Source organism: Thalia democratica, chromosome 4, assembly GCF_965202585.1.
Source record: "Thalia democratica chromosome 4, ktThaDemo2.hap1.1, whole genome shotgun sequence".
Taxonomy (NCBI): domain Eukaryota; kingdom Metazoa; phylum Chordata; class Thaliacea; order Salpida; family Salpidae; genus Thalia; species Thalia democratica.
Window position 1 is genome coordinate 33,418,530 of NC_139168.1, and position 17,895 is coordinate 33,436,424.

The 17,895-nt window shown below is 25.7% G+C and overlaps 1 protein-coding gene across 1 annotated transcript; it reads right to left on the reverse strand.

The window, feature by feature from the left end:
* Positions 1-1,029: 1,029 nt before the first annotated feature.
* Positions 1,030-13,575, reverse strand: LOC145833990 (heterogeneous nuclear ribonucleoprotein L-like). The gene is made up of 14 exons (XM_082941287.1): positions 13,493-13,575; positions 12,488-12,522; positions 10,717-10,786; positions 10,021-10,203; positions 9,424-9,484; positions 7,237-7,302; positions 6,800-6,906; positions 6,233-6,382; positions 5,875-5,996; positions 5,245-5,355; positions 4,838-4,943; positions 4,596-4,653; positions 3,829-3,924; positions 1,030-1,209 (listed from the first exon to the last, which is right to left on the reverse strand). Exons 1-14 carry the CDS (start codon positions 13,541-13,543, stop codon positions 1,145-1,147), a joined length of 1,281 nt encoding a protein of 426 aa, XP_082797413.1. The 5' UTR covers positions 13,544-13,575; the 3' UTR covers positions 1,030-1,144.
* Positions 13,576-17,895: the final 4,320 nt, after the last annotated feature.

The window sequence follows — 17,895 nt, forward strand, 5'->3', positions numbered from 1 at the left end:
AGCATAAAATAAATGGTAAGCTGAGATTAGTAAAGGAAAAATTTTCGTTGTTATTATTATTCATTGTTGTTGTCTTTTTTCTCATTAAGTGCACAGTGTATAAATGTTACAGTACTTATTTTTATATTAATATTTTTTAAATTAAATTTAAATATGGTAAAATTCACTTTTTAAAAATAATAAAAATTATATAATATTTTTACTTATTTATTCAAATATATACTTCTTTAACAATTTCAATGATTTATTGAAAAAAGGAAAGATAAAATCTTAGTATAAAATACTGATAAAGTTCAACATAAAATTATTTCAGCTTTATATAATTTTACCTTCTTTAAAAAAGTTGTGACCTATTTTTCAAGTATTTTCTTGTATGATATTAGTATCGTTTATCTCTTTATAATTTAAGTTAATTTCATAAGTTTAAAAACGTCTTCTACTTCTGTTATTAAGTTTTAGGCTTAAGACTGAATTTTCGTTTTTATCCTATTAGATAAGTTTTTGATTACATTATTAATGAAAGTTTCATTAGTAAACACATAACATAACTAATTTTCATTTCATTTTCTTTTCTATTTTTCATTTTATTGATTGTTTTGTTTCTGAAGGTTTAAAAGTTCAGAATGAAAAATTTAATTCTCTAGCTTGTAAAAAATTGTAAAAGCATGTGGTGTACGACTCGATAACTGAAAGGTTTTTCGTACACCAGGTCTTAAGACAAAACTTTTTGAGCGTCTTTTGATTATCGCTCAATTTTGTAATATTTAATTTTTGGTAATCTCGCGTAATCTGATGTGTTTGACGTTTTTTTTTTAAGATTTTTATAACAAAATTTGTTTAACAACTTTGAAATTTTATATTCTGTACATATTTCACCATGTTTAGTAACTTTTCTATATATGTGTAAACAAATAAAGCAAATATCAATAGAAGTTAGAATATTGAACTTATTTAAATGGACTAACAATTAGTGCACAATAAACTAAAACAATTACTACAAGTAAACTAATTCCTAAACGAAATCTAACAAAACTAGTAGCTTTTTTTTAATAACAAATCGAACGAAGTAATCTTGTAAAACTAAAACTATTTTTTATTACATCAAATAACACTAAATCAAACACGATTTCAAATGAACTTTTGTCTAGTAGCTGGAAGTGCTGGATGTTGAAAAGCACAGCTTCACTATGTACGGGTATCTTGATGCGCCTGCAAAATTAAAGTTTGATAAATTTATTACTTTGCGTGCTTAATTAAGAATAGTGCTCCGAATATTTTTCAACTTAAGGCCCGGATCCATGAATCAGTAGATCACTTTATTTTAATAACTAATGCTAAATTACACTCTTAATATATTTTTTATGTTTATTACTTAGTAGGTAGTACCTACTATTGGTCCTATATATGGAAGTCATATAGATAAGTTGTGGTTTATTAATGTTCAATTTAATCATCTATTATATAGGTTATTAAATAAAGTATACGAACTTTAATTGATCTAAAAAACAAAAACAAAATCAAGAAAATTAAACATAATGAGTGCAATAAAAAAAAATGTTTTATGAAAAGAAAGAAACAAATTACTAAAAATTAATCAACATGCTTTTATAGATCACTTTAATAAAAATGTTTGCCAATTAAGTGCAAGTTGAAAACTAACCTTTGTACTTACGACTTTTGTAACTTCCTTAATAACAAAATAAGATCATAAATGTAAGCCTTTACAAGATAGGTCAATAACTATTTTGAGAAAATATCTAATACTCAAGTATATAGCTTTAAGGATAAGCAGTGAGATAATAGTCTTATATAAACAAGAAGCATTAAATAGTAAATAACTCATTGTTCATACATACTATGTATATAAAGTAGTTTAAATTTAAAAGCAAATTGCAGACAAAAACTACCAGAAAGTTAAATATTTAATTTTTCTGGTAGCTTAACTTACTTTATTCAGTAGGGTGCTTAAAGAAAAGGTGATCTTTGAGTTTTCTGCTCAAATTTTTTTTACATGTTGCAAATATCACAATAACACCTTGTGCAGAATTTAAGACGTTATTAAGTAAGTTTCACGGAGGCACTTCTTGATTTTTTGAATAAAAACTGAAAATAAATAAAGAGAAATTTACAAAGCATGGTTGCCACTGATCAAGCTGAGAAAAATTTCCTGACTTTTTACTAAAATTTTCCTGACTTTTCTAAATCAAACTCTTAATTTAAACTTACTCTAAAATACATAATTTAACACTTGAAACTATATAAAGCTTTCAATCTTATTTTAATACAGGTTAAAACAACAGTTTTTTAGCTGAATTCAATCATCAAACTTCCATTACATCACTTGAAACATCTGTGTATAATTGATGTATTTGCAATAAACAGCTCTATCAGCAGAACACTTATATTATTACCTTATAAACATAGCTTGTTCATTATTATTCCAGCAAGATGTTTTCGAAATGAGGTCCAAGGCCAAAATTTATCATGTATGATAGTTTAGTTTGGGCCATCTGACATGACTGTATTATTGCACTGTCAGGAAACATTTTTTTGTTCAGCTCCGCCAGGTTATTACACGAACTAGCTGAGTAATTGTGCTTGACAGTGTGCAATGTCCATAACATTTCAGTGGTTGTGGTTTGTTACTTACTTACCAAACCTATTGATGGGCTTATACCCCTGCTCTCACAACTTGCTACTCTACCGCTGCTCTCACTACTAAATCCACTGGAGCTTGATCCAGCATTATAGAAAAATTTTGGATTTGGTAAACTCCTGGCATTTTATTTCTATGTCCAGCTCCATTCATATGAACAGTGAGTGCTTTTCTTCTCATAGTTGACAGTGACAGAGTACATGAAAACCACTTGCATTTAAATTTTTGTGTATATATCACAGTTTCACTAAGGAAGTGTCCTTGCTACAGACATCAATACTAAAAAGTTTACAAAATCTGCTTGTTCAAGTAGGGTACTTGTTCAATATGTTAGTAGAAAAATTTTCAGTTATATAAAGGATATTAATTTCTAGGAAAATTAATTTATACCAGATGAAGGCATTGGAAGTTGAATAATTTTGTAAATTTCTAGGAAAATTTTGGAATTTCTTTCTGACTTTAAAGGATTTTTAATTAATTTTAACCATTTGAAGGCTTTGGAAAACAAGGAATTTTGTAAATTTAAACTGACAAAATCTGATTTTTTTTTAATTTATCAAATTTCCTGACTTTTTTCATAACCCCCCATTTTTTCCTGACTTTTGTAATTTTATTAAATTTTTCCTGACTTTTCCTTATCAAGTGGCAACCCTGACAAAGTGGTAAAAATTGCATAAAACAAAGAAGAGCCTCTGTGAAACTTTCCTTAAATCGTCTTAAACTGTGCACATTGAGGTTTTTGTAATAATTGCCACATGTAAAACAATTTCCAGCTAAAACCTCAAAAGTCGCATTTTTTGGGTCCTGTACAGTTTCCATTGGGGGTTGTTTTCAGAAGTGAAAATTCTAAAACTACTAAAATATTATTCAGGGCAGAAGTTTTGAGAACTTTAAAAATGTGCATCAACTAAATTACAAGCTCATAAATACGTAAATAAAGCTACTATATCACAATCTACATAGATGTTTCAATAAAATAGCTATTTATACTACAGCTTTATATATTTGTTTATAATAATTTGTTTTTATAGGACAATAAATACACAAATTTAAAAAACTTGCTTGGTAACATCTAACTTTTACAAACAATTTCATTCAGAATTATATTTTTTATTGTTATAATATTGTTCAAATCAATAAAAAATCAAACTGGTGTAAAATTTCCAACTTACCGGTGTTTTCAATTTTGTAATGGTTGGCAACCGCGAGGCACTCCAACGCGCGAGCTTTGTTCTCGAACTCCATCAAGCCGCTGCTGCTGCGTTCAGCTGTTGATTGAAACATGCATTAGTTCCGGATACATGAGACAATTACATTTTTATAGATCATATCTATGAGTTTATTCTTTCAAGAATTTGTTTTACAAACTAAGTTTCGATCAAAGACCTCGTCAGTGCATAAATAAATTTTATTCTATTTGAATTTCTAATTCAAATTATATCATTCAAATAGAATAAGATTTATTTAAGCACTGACGAGGTCTTAGACCGAAACTTGGTTGTAAAATAAATTCTTGAAAGAATAAATTGAGATCTCTGTACTTGTTTTCTTAAAACCAAAACATATAATATCATATATATATATATATTAACCTATTTCAATATTGAAAATGCTTCATAAATAAGCTCGAAGTTAATTCAGTTAATCAACTTTTTAGTTTTCAAAGGCTCCTCGTCATGCAACACATAAAGAATTTAATCACTTTAAGTTGTTAAAAATAATAAAAAAAGAATAAAATATAGAGAAACACTTGTTAAGAATACTAGGGTACCAATTTTATATGACTATAGAAAAACGACCGATTTATTTTGCAAAGCCTCACTATAACTTTACATTAAAACTTTCCCATATATCATATTTTTTAAAATTTTGTTCAAATTCATACTTTAAACATAACAACATGTTAAATTCAAATACTTGACAAGTTCAAATAACTAACTTTTGCTTTTGAATGGAACAAACTTGATAGGTGGTGAAATGCCAAGTTCTTCACAAATCTTAAAAAAAAATTAAATTTTCAAATACAACAAATAGTTGGTAGGTACGCATTATAATTAGTATATAAAGTTTTTTAGTAGATACTTTTTTCTTGACTATTGTAAATCTTTATTTTTTGGTTATGAGACAACACCTTTTTAAAAAAAAAAAATTGTGCTTAAATATTTTAAATTATATAATTACTTTTTTAACAGCTTCTTCATCAAAAGTAACAGGAACGTTGTAGTAATGAAGTACTTTTGATGGATTCTGAATCCTGTTCTTTGCCGCTTGCTCAGTTGTTGTAAATCTGGTGGAGTTTAATAATAAAACTTTATTAAAAAAACATTTTTTTTCAAGTTTTTTATTCCTTTTATTTTTGAGCTCTTTTTAAACAATGCCAGTAAATAACTTGAAAGCACCTCAAAAAAAAAGCAAAAAAAAAAGACAAAGAGTTTCTTAATAAATAAATGCATAAAAAGCTATCAAAATAAAAATTGAAAAACTATTCTTATTAGTTATTTAAAAGATAACCAATATACTAAACAGTTTTTTTTTAATTTGTAAAGATTCAAACTTAAAAGCAAAGTATTATTTATAAATTTAAAAACCTGTTATTTCTCGAGCTGTTGTAGTCCATTTGCGAAGGAGTTCCGTCGGGAAGGTTGTTTTGACCTCCGTTGTTGTCGTTGGTCAGATACATCATCATCTGCTTCGATGGCCTGTCATGATTACACTTTTAAGAAAAAAAAATATTTTTATTTGCGATTTTTTACAGCTTTATTTCGTTTTTTAAAACTTATCTACTCACAATCAATCTTATATTACAAGAGTAATCATCTCGTTACTAGTATTGTTTATTTTGTTATTAAAAAGAACGTTTTGTCATATTTTTCAAACATACACAGTTCAATTTAAAATTTAAGTACTATTCATAAGTTTCAGACACACAAGTAAAATTACATTACAGTAGAAAAGCAGTTTAGTTATCTTCTAAATAAAAATAAAATCTAAAAATATAAAAATAAATAGCTGAAACAATCGTGGGTAAATGTAAAACCACTCTTGAAATTAAAAGTATAACGAAGGTGAGAGTAAGTCTTTTTTAAGTAAACTATTATTCTGAAGTGTCTAAATTATCATACTTACAAGCAAAATTTTTTTATACAAATTTTTTAACAAGACTTGAAGATTTTTTATTAAAAAAATTAAATGGTATAACTCTTGAAACTATAACTAACGCCAGAGTGAGTTTTTCGTCGAAGAAACGCATTCCGGACAAGCCGGAGATGCACCTGTCGACGGCCGAGGGATCTCCCATCTGCACCATGGCGGTTCCCACCTTCGTCTTCAGAAACTTCACCTGTTGCGGCGTCATGATTATAACTAACTACGTTTTTGGTCACAATAACGATCGTGCAATTTTGAAATGTTAAATGGTAAAAAGTTGTGGATTGAAAATTTGATATGCTTTTGTCACTACTTTTACATTCAATAGTTAGAGTGCATACGACTCCGGAATAGTAGACTTTTGTGCTTGTTTTCGTCAAAATTCATTAAAATATGGGAGTAAAACCGTTTAAAACTGTCAAATCGAACCTTGAACACGTTGCCGTAGAGGCAGAGAATGTTGAAGAGCCGGTCGCAGTTCATCTTCTCTGCGTTCAAACCGTATATCATCAGTACGGGCGAGCTGCTGTAAACTCCTCCCCCGTCCTGGCTGTTCATGCTGTCGTTGAAGTCTCCCGACTGATTAAAAAAAATATTTATTTATTTAAATTAAACAAAAACATAAAAACATATAACTTGTTTCAAGTGATGTCGCAATAAAGTACGTTTGTGTTTTTTTCTTAAGTGTTTAAAGTTTTTAAATTGATAAGAAATATATTTAGTTTCTAGTAGAAATATGAAAATAACTTCTAATTTGTAAACAAAAGTTGTTCATGCTGTCGTTGAAGTATTCCGACTAGTATAAAATGTTAAATGTTAATGTCTCAAAGCAATGTCACAGTAAGTAGTTTTTTTCTTGAGTATGTATTTTAAACATAGCTAAAAAAACAAGTGTATTCAAGAAGAAGATTACTTGATTTCTTTTTTTAACTTAATGAAATTAGATAAAAACGATCCTTTTTACTAATAATAAATAAGAACAAAAGTGATATGTACCTGGTTCATGATTTCGTTCATCCTTGGTCCGCGCATCATCATCATGTCGTTGTTTCGACCCCGGTTATTTCCCCTCATTCCTCCCATGCCCACTCTGCTGTTCATTCCTGTGTGACGCAACAAACGCTTGTTATCAACAATAAACAACAACAGTATGCAGTTGCAACCATGGTTGTAAGAGTTCGTGCACACCGTAAATCTAGCGGCTGCAAATTCTATAGTTTATCTGACTCGGACCGTCAAGCGCCTAAGAACTAAGGTCAAAAGAGTATAAAGTTCAAGTTTTAAAAAACCTACGTTTAAAGAATATTTGCTCAAATCTTATCTGATTTGAAAAATGAGTTGAGGAAAATCAAAAACAAAATTAAAATAGCTTGATACGGAAATGTGGTTGCAACTATCGTAACCTCACCTGAAAAATTTTACAATCAACTAACCCTGATTAAATTGATTGTTGAAACCGGCTGGGGCGTCTCCCAGAAGGGCCGGTTGGCTTCCCCCGCCTGTTTTTTGTTTATTTAAACTTTTTTTTCATATTTTTTTTTACTTTTACAGCTACGATATATCATAACAACAAGGTTAAACTGTACCATGTTCGTTTTTGAGCCATTTTAATTAATTTCAACGAGAAGCATTTCAGCCAAAACGTTTTTTCTTGTTTGGCTAAGAGACATCCGCACACTGCTACACAGTCGTAAAACTTTAAAAAATTAAAGATTTTAATAAACTTTGTTAAGCTAAGTGTGTCGTGTCTGTCTGTGATTGAGGCGTGCGTGTCTTGATAGTTTGAAAATGTTCTCGATCTTGTAGTAACTTGTGGTATGACCGCCAGTGTGTGTTGTCTGCTGCTGAGTTTGATGTTTTACTGGTATGCAATGTTGTTCCCGAATGCTTGAAGGTTGATTTTACTTGTTCGTGTACTGAGTTGTCTTTGAATGTCAATTGTTAATACATCAGTGCTTTTTGTTTCGATATTTTTAGGTAAATGAGTCAATGGAAGTTTTTTTGTAAGATGACTGTTTGAAAATTGGGCAAAGTTTACTCTGATATCTTTGAGAATTTTTTTTAAGTCCTTCATTGAACAAAATTACATAAGATCACGATTGCAATAGATTCAACTGTTTTTCAAAAAAAAATGCTATGAATGTTTTGAACTTATGTTAAAGTAAACCGTTTTGTTTTAGACAAAACAAACTTCATACTCACAAATTTCTATACACATAAAAGATTTAAAACATCTTTTGTGAAGGAAATATAAAAAAACTCATCTATGATTTTTTATTTAATAAACAATCAAGCCTAATACAAAAGTCAATAAACATATTAATGATGAGCTTTTAAGGTATATACTAATACTTTTTATAACACATTTTAATTGAAATTATAGTAAAAATACCTTTTTGCATTAGAAAATTTTTAGAAACTCATTAAGTGCTTAATTTATAATAATTTATAATATTTTTTTTTAATTTAACTTGTTTGCAAACTGAGGGCAATAAGTTACAATGCTAGGCAAGCAGCTGCCGAACTGAGGGGCGATATTGGGAAAACATAGACTTTACATGAGAAGCTTGTTAAGCTGTATCAACTTTTTCTCAATACTGGATGATCATACCTTTTGGGAAAGCCTTTTGTTAGCAAAACAAAACTTTGTATCATTTTTGAAATACCTTATTATTAGAATGTCTGTAATAGCAACAAAACTATCAACTCATTTTTATAAAGTTGTTTCTTTCTCAGGTTTGATTAACACTTGTATATATTAATTTTAATTCTATAATAATACAAAAAATTGTTTTATTTTAAGACTTAAACAACTTTTATGAATGATGTTTTAAAATACAGTAGAGTTTTTAAGTCAAAATATGTTTTATACTTCAACAAACATAGTTACATAAGAAAGGACAAATATTTATATTTGTTTATCTTTATAGTTAAATAGACAAAGCTTGAGTTGATATTTATTCAGTTATTTATTTTAATTAACTAGAAACTATTAGTAATTACATATTGACTTCTACTTTTAAAAAATCTCTATAAAAATTTTTCAGTTATAATAGACAAAAAAACATTTTATTAAACTCAGTTTAATAATTATTATTTTTGTATCATTTTAAGAGAACCTAACAATAAATAAGAACTAAAAACTAAAATAATTAGTATTTTAGGCAATAAAGTAACTATTAAAATTTTAAAACATTCGTAAATTAAACTTTAGTTTATACTGCAACATTAATATTGGGGAACATTTTTGAATGTAAAATATTTACAGATAAAACATATTTTCTACACTGTTTTACTTGAGACTTTTGGTTTATGTTATGATTTGAAGACTTTATTTGTATTAATCATTTGCAATCATAAAATGAAATATTTGTATTATGATCTGTTATAATTGTTTTGTTTTTAAAACAATTAAAATCAAATGATGTGAAAATATATTTTTATATCTATACATTACATCAATTTATATACTTTTACAGTGTTTACTAGTATCTTTCATTATTTTAAATTTTATAAAATAAAATAATAACAAAACACAGAAAATTTTAATACTAAAAATTACATGAAAATAAAAATAAAAAACTACTTTTTAAGACAAATAAATGTATTGAAAAACTCACGCAAGTCAACAGTATAATCCCAAGTTTCTTCATCATTTTTATAGACATTCAAGCGAGTTGGCTAAAAAATTCATTATATTTTCTATCAAGTTTTAATTACAACTTACAATATAAAATTGGCTTACACTCTTTAGGCATTTACAGTTGGCAAAAAGACAGATTAATCGTCTAAGAACGTAAAAATATTGAGCTTAAACTTAGTGACCAAATATCTAAACTTAATTTGTAGTGATAAGTTTTATGTTTTAAACTAAGTCTATGTATAAAATAGGCAAAATGTTTAAAGTTTGATAGTTAAAAAACAAACATTAGCTATTTAAGTATTAGTTTTAAAATAGTTTTTAAAAATAATTTTTACAGCCTTGTTTTAGTAAAATATAATTATGACATTACTCATAAACTTTAAAATTTAAGTCAAACAAGTAAAACCACTAAAACTTCTTAATCAGGAATATTCATAATTATTGATTATCATAAAAAACTGCGAACAAAACAAATTTCAATCATTTGTTGTTGACAGCATTTGAAATGAAAGTATCAAAAACTGTTTGAAAATTGACATGCGGCTTTCAAAGTAAAATTTTATGAGGTTCAAACCTTGGCCCAGTTTATTTTGAGGGTGCAGCAGCCTGAGTAGATGTCGGCGCCGTTCAGCGTCGCCTTGGCGCACTGCGCGTCCTGAACGTTGGAGAACTCGACCATGGCCTGAACTCCGCGCTTGCGGAAGATGACAATCCTCTTCACGTCGCCATGCGGTTCACTTATTTTGTGAACAACATCCTAATATAAGCAAAGGTTTTTTAATTATATTGAAATTAAAATGTTTTAGTAAAATTTGTATTGACTTGATAAAAGTTTTAAAGTTTCACAGAAAGCATAAACACCTAAAGATTAATTTTCAAAATTTAAATTATCATTTTTATATGGTAGTTTATAATTTTTTAATGGTAAAACAAATGGAAGTTTTTTTCATTGGGAGCTGTGATATTTCTTTTTATATTAATTATTTTTACATTGTATGAAACTTTTTATTACACTTATGTAATTTATCTAAATTTGTAAAACATTTACAGCTAAAGTATATTCATAGAACTTTTCACGCACGGTTTTATTTTTAATTTAACTGCTTTTTATTAAGATGTTAGAGACAATTTTTAAAAAACTGCATAAAATAATTTAAATAAGTTGAACAAATGTTTATTTAGTATTCTATTATTGCATAAACTTTTTAACATTTTTAACACAAATAATAAAGATACTACTTTTCATTTAACAGTTATAAAATTTACTTACAGTAGTAATTGGATAGACAGCATTGAGAATTGTATAAAGTAAGACTTTGTTAGGTTGATCCACATCATCACTGAAAAAATATTATAAACTTTAACGTAACTAACAATACTAATAAAAAACTAAGCTTCTAAAAATTATTAAATCAAATTTGTTAAATGTCTGATAACTCAGATAAAACTCTATAAAATAAGACCAACTTGTAAAAATTCAGGTGGAATCTCCCCCCTATGCCCTTAAATCTTATAAAAATCTTAATACTTTACAAAAACAACAAAAATCAATTTATTCAACAAAAATAGTTAATAAAATAACAAAATATTATAACTAAATCCACTTAATCTAGAAAAAAAAATTTCCAGAGATTATTTTTAAAAAAATAAACTATCATGGGTTTCTCATAAAACTAAAACTATGAGTCAGCCTGAATTTGAAAATAAAATTCAAAATGTCCTGAGTTATCCTGAGCTGTCCTGAAATTTTACAAAACTTTAAAATATCCTGAGTTATTCTGAATGAACTGAGTGTGTGGCAGCCTTGATTCAACCTAAAAGTTAGATTTTAAAATACTATTTATAGACCAGGACTGGAAAAGGTTTGTATTTAGAACATTTATTATTAAAAAATAATGACCTATTTAATTTTATTTAAACTTTAAAACTGACTTGAGTTTTTTTAAAACTAAACTAGCCTGAGATAATCAAAATTTTCCCAAATTAATTTCGTTTTTTAAAGTAGTCTGTAAATAACCAACAAAAATGTTAAAATAGAAATACAACTTTTAACAAGATTGTCACTCTCTAACTTAAAAAAACTATCATGAGTCGTTTACAACTCATTAAACATACTTTAAATCAATTTTATTATCTTACACTGTTATTTTCTATTGCAGGTTATAGCTTTTGAAAAAAAATTCGTTTAAAAATTTTAAAACTAAACCTAATGTTTTTAGCAAAAAAAAAAAAGCATCAAAAAAGTTAACAAGATTGTCAGTTGTCACTCTCTAACTTGAAAAAACTATCATGAGTCGTTTACAACTCATTAAACATACTTTAAATTAATTTTATTATCTTACACTGTTATTTTCTATTGCAGGTTATAGCTTTTGAAAAAAAACTCGTTTAAAAATTTTAAAACTAAACCTAATGTTTTTAGCAAAAAATAAAAAAGCATCAAAAAAGTTAACAAGATTGTCACTCTCTAACTTGAAAAAACTATCATGAGTCGTTTACAACTCATTAAACATACTTTAAATTAATTTTATTATCTTACACTGTTATTTTCTATTGCAGGTTATAGCTTTTGAAAAAAAATTCGTTTAAAAATTTTAAAACTAAACCTAATGTTTTTAGCAAAAAATAAAAAAGCATCAAAAAAGTAAAACAGTGAAAACAATAAAACGTGAACAACAATTTAGTTTGATCTAAGTTCTAAAATGTGTCTTGATAAACTCAATTACTAAAACAAATTTTAATAGCAGTGGGTTTTAAAAAATACTTTATTTAACCAAATAATATTTTCTTCTAAAGAACTCTGTGATTTTAACTAAAAATTAATAAGAAATTACTATCATTACTAATAATGAATTCCAAGTATTGAAATATCTAGAATTGTCTAAATGTTTTGAGTATTTTTTTTATTATAAATACTTATAGCAGTTAAATGCTAATGCACCTTAAGTCACACAGTAAAAATAGCAGCAAAAACAAGAAGCAAACCTCTTAAAAATTTATACATGACTAATTTACTTTACAAATTAAGTAAAAAAACTAACTTGAAAGGTCTTCTGTCATCATTTCTATCTTCAGGCTAAAATAAAAAACATCCTTTAATAAAACTTATAAACATCAACTTAACATATAAAAATAGTACTAGAGGTTGTGTTGTTAGAAAACAATTGGAGATCTGTATTTCATAGCAAGTGAACAAATATGTTTTTGTTTACTCAAAAAATAAATTCAGCAAACTCTAAAATTCATTTGTTATTGAAGAATTAATTATTAAATGCACTTAAAATTCAGCCTGTGAAATTTAGTATACTGAACTTATTTCTTAAGACATAAAAATATATAACTTCAGTTTAAAATTTAATCTTTTAGAATTAGAAGTAATTAAAAAGCTAATTATTTCTATTTAGTTTTAAAATATCTGAAAATAACAGTTTAGTGAAGTCTAGAAAAAGTTTGTCTAAAACAATTTCTTTATAATTCACATCAGAGGATGAATTTTATCTCAAAAAATATAAATAAGTAAAAGTAAATACTAGTTTGGAAAATACAAAAAAAAAAATTTATTATTAAAGATAAAATATTAGTACTAGGAAAATATCATAAACTACAAACTATGATTATGCTTTATTTAATACATTTGTTGAAAATAAACTCTAATAAAAATTTCAAAACACTTTTAACAGCAAAAATAATATGTCTTCTTCATTTACTTATTATAAAAATATCTTCTTCAAACTAAATTTATCATTTTAAAACTTAATGGTTGTATTAATAAAAATGCACATTAATTAAAAAATAACTATGGAACTAACTACAAATTATATATCAAAAATATAAATATTATATAAAAGTAAAAAATTTCTTAATAAAAATTATACTATTTTTTATTAGACTGATTTTTTCTTTCTATCATATAATATAGTATCTTATTGTAATTAGGATAATGACGTAAAAATTAACTAAAGTTGTATAACTATTTATACTACTTTTACTAAGTTTAACTTTAGACTACTAAAACCACTTAAACAGTTATTATAATTTTAACTTACATTTTTTTCATTCATTCTTTGGCGCTTGATAGGTCCATCATAAGAAGACATTTTGTTTTATTTTGTTACTAATAATTAAAACTAAAAAAAAAAAATTAAAAACCTTAGATTTAAGAATAAATATTTTTAAATATTTCTTTAAGCACCGAAGTAAAAAATAGTAATCCAAAATAAGTTTCTATTTTTTCTAAATGGTACACGTTAATTTTTGATTTTTTATGTATGTAGTTGTATTAAGCATATATGCAGTTTAAGGGCATGGGGGTTCCAACATATTTTTTTACTAAATTGGATCTTATATGAAAGCTTTAAGTACAAACTACAAACCAGTTTTTGAAGAATAAAAAAATCTTATTTAACTTTTGAGATATTGTAATTTTTATGAAAAGTTTCTGATACAAGCGTATAGATTGCAAATTTTTCAAGGTCAATTTTCTTGGAAATTTTAAAAATCACCAAAAATCTATCTTCTTCATTTTTTGAGCTAGAGACCTCAAACTTTCAGGAAACGTTCCTTTTATAGTTTCAAAGACTTTAAATGTTGGAATTTTAAAAATATTTAAAAATAAAAATTTTAGATTAAAAAACAAAAAAAAATAGGTTGTTTTTTTTTATAAAATTTTTATTTTTCAAAATTAAAAAAAATCCTGCATTCAATCTTTTTAAAGTTTGATAATACATTTTCTGAGAAAATTAGAAGAAGATTTCTTAAAAAATGAAGGAGATAGATTTTTAGTGAAATTGTCTTATTTTGCCTTTTTAGTTTGCGCCTTCCATTAGGAACCTATTGAGGTCATCAACTTTGATCGCTCATATCTCGAAAATTACTTTGAATTTTTTCAAGCGGTTACAAATGTCTGATAGCTCAGATAAAACTCTATAGAAAAAGATCAACTTCTAAAAATCAAGTTGGACCCCTCCCCCCTATGTCCTTAATATTTGATATTAATTTAGGCCTGTGGAGGGTCCAACTTTTATTATACAAAAATTTACATTGGCTATTTAGAAAAGCATGAAGTTAAAAATGTATAACAGTCTTTATAGATAAAAAATTGAGAAAATTATTGTATAAAAATCATAAGCTGCAATTATTTCATTGTCAACTTTCTCCAAAATTAAAAGAAAATATATTAAAAATCTTTCTACTAAATTATTTTCAAGCTTGAGAGATTAAATTTTAGTAAATATTCTCTGAAATACAAGAATATTCCAAAAAACTTGTATTATTAGTGTCTTTAAAAGCAAACTATGGGCAAGTAATTTTAGATAACTAATTTTCAATAAAAAAATTATTAAATTTAACAGTTTTATTTTAATTTCGACTAGACTCAGAAATTTTTTTAATTTATTTTTATTTTTTTCATTTTAGCTTGCTCTTTCCTTAGTTTTACTTATCTAAAATATACTAAAAATGGTTGTAAGTACAGAATGGTCACTGATTTTTATAAATTTCTTCAAGGTTTCCTGTTTTTCTCCAGTTTATTAAAAAATAAGTTTTCTTGTGTTTTAGTATCAAATAATTAAGCTTAAAGTAAAAAATATATTATAATAAGTAAGAAAATATTAAAATAGTAAATTGAAAAATATACTGTTATAATACTTTAAATCTGTCTTTGGTAAAACTCAGAAAATTGAATAATATTTTTAGCTAATAAATGTAATAGTTATTTCTTATCTCAAAAAAATTCACTAATTTACAAAGATTGTTCATTTACCAGACTTCTCCATGATTTTGTTTAAAATTCTAAGTTTTCCTAGTTTTTTTTGAAGTATTTAATTATATGATCTTATACCTAAATTTTCAAATTTGCCTTTTTTCATATGTAAATTGGCTTTCTTGTAAGTAGTTAAAACTTAAAACTTGATATGCTGAAATTTTTTTTTATGTTTTTGAACAAATAAAATTATTTATTCAGAGCCATAAGTAAAAAACAAAAACTGACTGTTGGGTGGGTTATTTAATTATTATTTATTATTTTGTTTTGTTGATTAATTTTTTTGAGCTTTAATTCTCACATAACAGTTTTTATTATGTTAAGGGGCACTGTTTTTTGGAAATTTCTTTGGAAGATTCTGAATTTTTTTTAATTATCTGAGCTCCTTACAAGAATTCTGATTTTATTTCAAGTTTTAGGAAATAAAACTTTTGTTGTCGATTTTTACAAGATTTTCAAGGATTTTTTGAAAACTTTTTCCAGGTTTTTGTAAGTACAAGTTTTCTATTCTACTTGTAGCATAAAATTAAATCTGATGTCTTCAATGGTATAAAAGTACTAAAAAGGTACTGTAATGTTACTTTAAATGTGTTCTAAAATAATAATAAAATCTTAAATAATACAAAAAATAATACAAAAAATAAGTGTATATGATAGACTCTTCATATCTAGTCAAAGTTTTATTGTTTAACATTGTTTATAATTTCAAGTTTATTAGTAATTTCCTTTAAAATTCTAGGTTTACTATGGTTCTTAGGTTACCATAGTCTCTCAAACTCCAGGTTATTTCATGATTTTTTTGTCTAAACTTTTAAACTCTAGGTATTTCTAGGATTTTAGTAGAAACTTTTACATTGGTGTCTCTTTGGGCTACCTTTTTCTAGACTACCTTTTTGTGATTGGCTTATATATAAAGGTTATTATAGTTCAATAAAAAAAAAGTTAGCCTAGAAGCAGGCTACTTATATTGAATGTTTTGTATTTTAATACTACTAATTAAAGAGCAAAACCATGAAGTTTTTTTGTCTTAAATTTTGTTTATAAATAAACTCAAACATTTTAATAGTTTATGTTATATATTAAATATGATTCAACATTTATAGCTAAACTTAGGTATCTTTAAAGATATCTTTAAACTTTAGTTCGCTCTAAAACTAACAGTTATTTACAAAAACATCTCAAACTTTGCAGTCATGTTCTAAAGTTTAATAAAAAATTATGCTTTAAGTTTCAAACCCGTAACTCAAGTATTTTTTAAATTAAAGCTGTTCAAAATAGTCCTCAAAGAAAAAACCAAAAAATATTTTTTTAAACTTTAGTTCCCTCTAAAACTCACAATTATTTACAGAAATAACTCAAACTTTGCAGTAATGTTCTACAGTGTATTAAAAAATTATGCTTTAAATTTTAAAGCTCCAACTAAAGTATTCTTAAAGTTATAGCCGTTTAAAGTTATATTCGAGAAAAAGCAAAAAATTACTTTCTTCAAACTTTAGTTCGCTCTAAAACTTACAATTCTTTACATGAAAAACTTTTTTTAAACTTTAGTTCGCTCTAAAACTAACAGTTATTTACAAAAACATCTCAAACTTTGCAGTAATGTTCTAAAGTTTAATAAAAAATTATGCTTTAAATTTCAAACCCGTAACTCAAGTATTTTTAAAATTAAAGCTGTTCAAAATAGTCCTCAAAGAAAAAACCAAAAAATATTTTTTTAAACTTTAGTTCGCTCTAAAACTCACAATTATTTACAGAAATAACTCAAACTTTGCAGTAATGTTCTACAGTGTATCAAAAAATTATGCTTTAAATTTTAAAGCTCCAACTTAAGTATTCTTAAAGTTATAGCCGTTTAAAGTTATATTCGAGAAAAAGCAAAAAATTACTTTCTTCAAACTTTAGTTCGCTCTAAAACTTACAATTCTTTACATGAAAAACTTTTTTTAAACTTTAGTTCGCTCTAAAACTAATAGTTATTTACAAAAACAACTCAAACTTTGCAGTAATGTTCTAAAGTTTAATAAAAAATTATGCTTTGAATTTTAAACCCGTAACTCAAGTATTTTTAAAATTAAAGCTGTTCAAAAGAATCCAAAATAAATAACCAAAAAATATTTTTTTAAACTTTAGTTCGCTCTAAAACTTACAATTATTTACAGAAATAACTCAAACTTTGCAGTAATGTTCTACAGTGTATTAAAAAATTATGCTTTAAATTTTAAAGCTCCAACTAAAGTATTTTTAAAGTTATAGCCGTTTAAAGTTATATTTGAGAAAAAGCAAAAAATTACTTTCTTCAAGCTTTAGTTCGCTCTAAAACTTACAATTCTTTACATGAAAAACTTTTTTTAAACTTTAGTTCTTTCTAAAACTAAAAGTTATTTACAAAAACAACTCAAACTTTGCAGTAATGTTCTAAAGTTTAATAAAAAATTATGCTTTGAATTTTAAACCCGTAACTCAAGTATTTTTAAAATTAAAGCTGTTCAAAATAGTCCTCAAAGAAAAAACCAAAAAATATTTTTTTAAACTTTAGTTCCCTCTAAAACTCACAATTATTTACAGAAATAACTCAAACTTTGCAGTAATGTTCTACAGTGTATTAAAAAATTATGCTTTAAATTTTAAAGCTCCAACTAAAGTATTCTTAAAGTTATAGCCGTTTAAAGTTATATTCGAGAAAAAGCA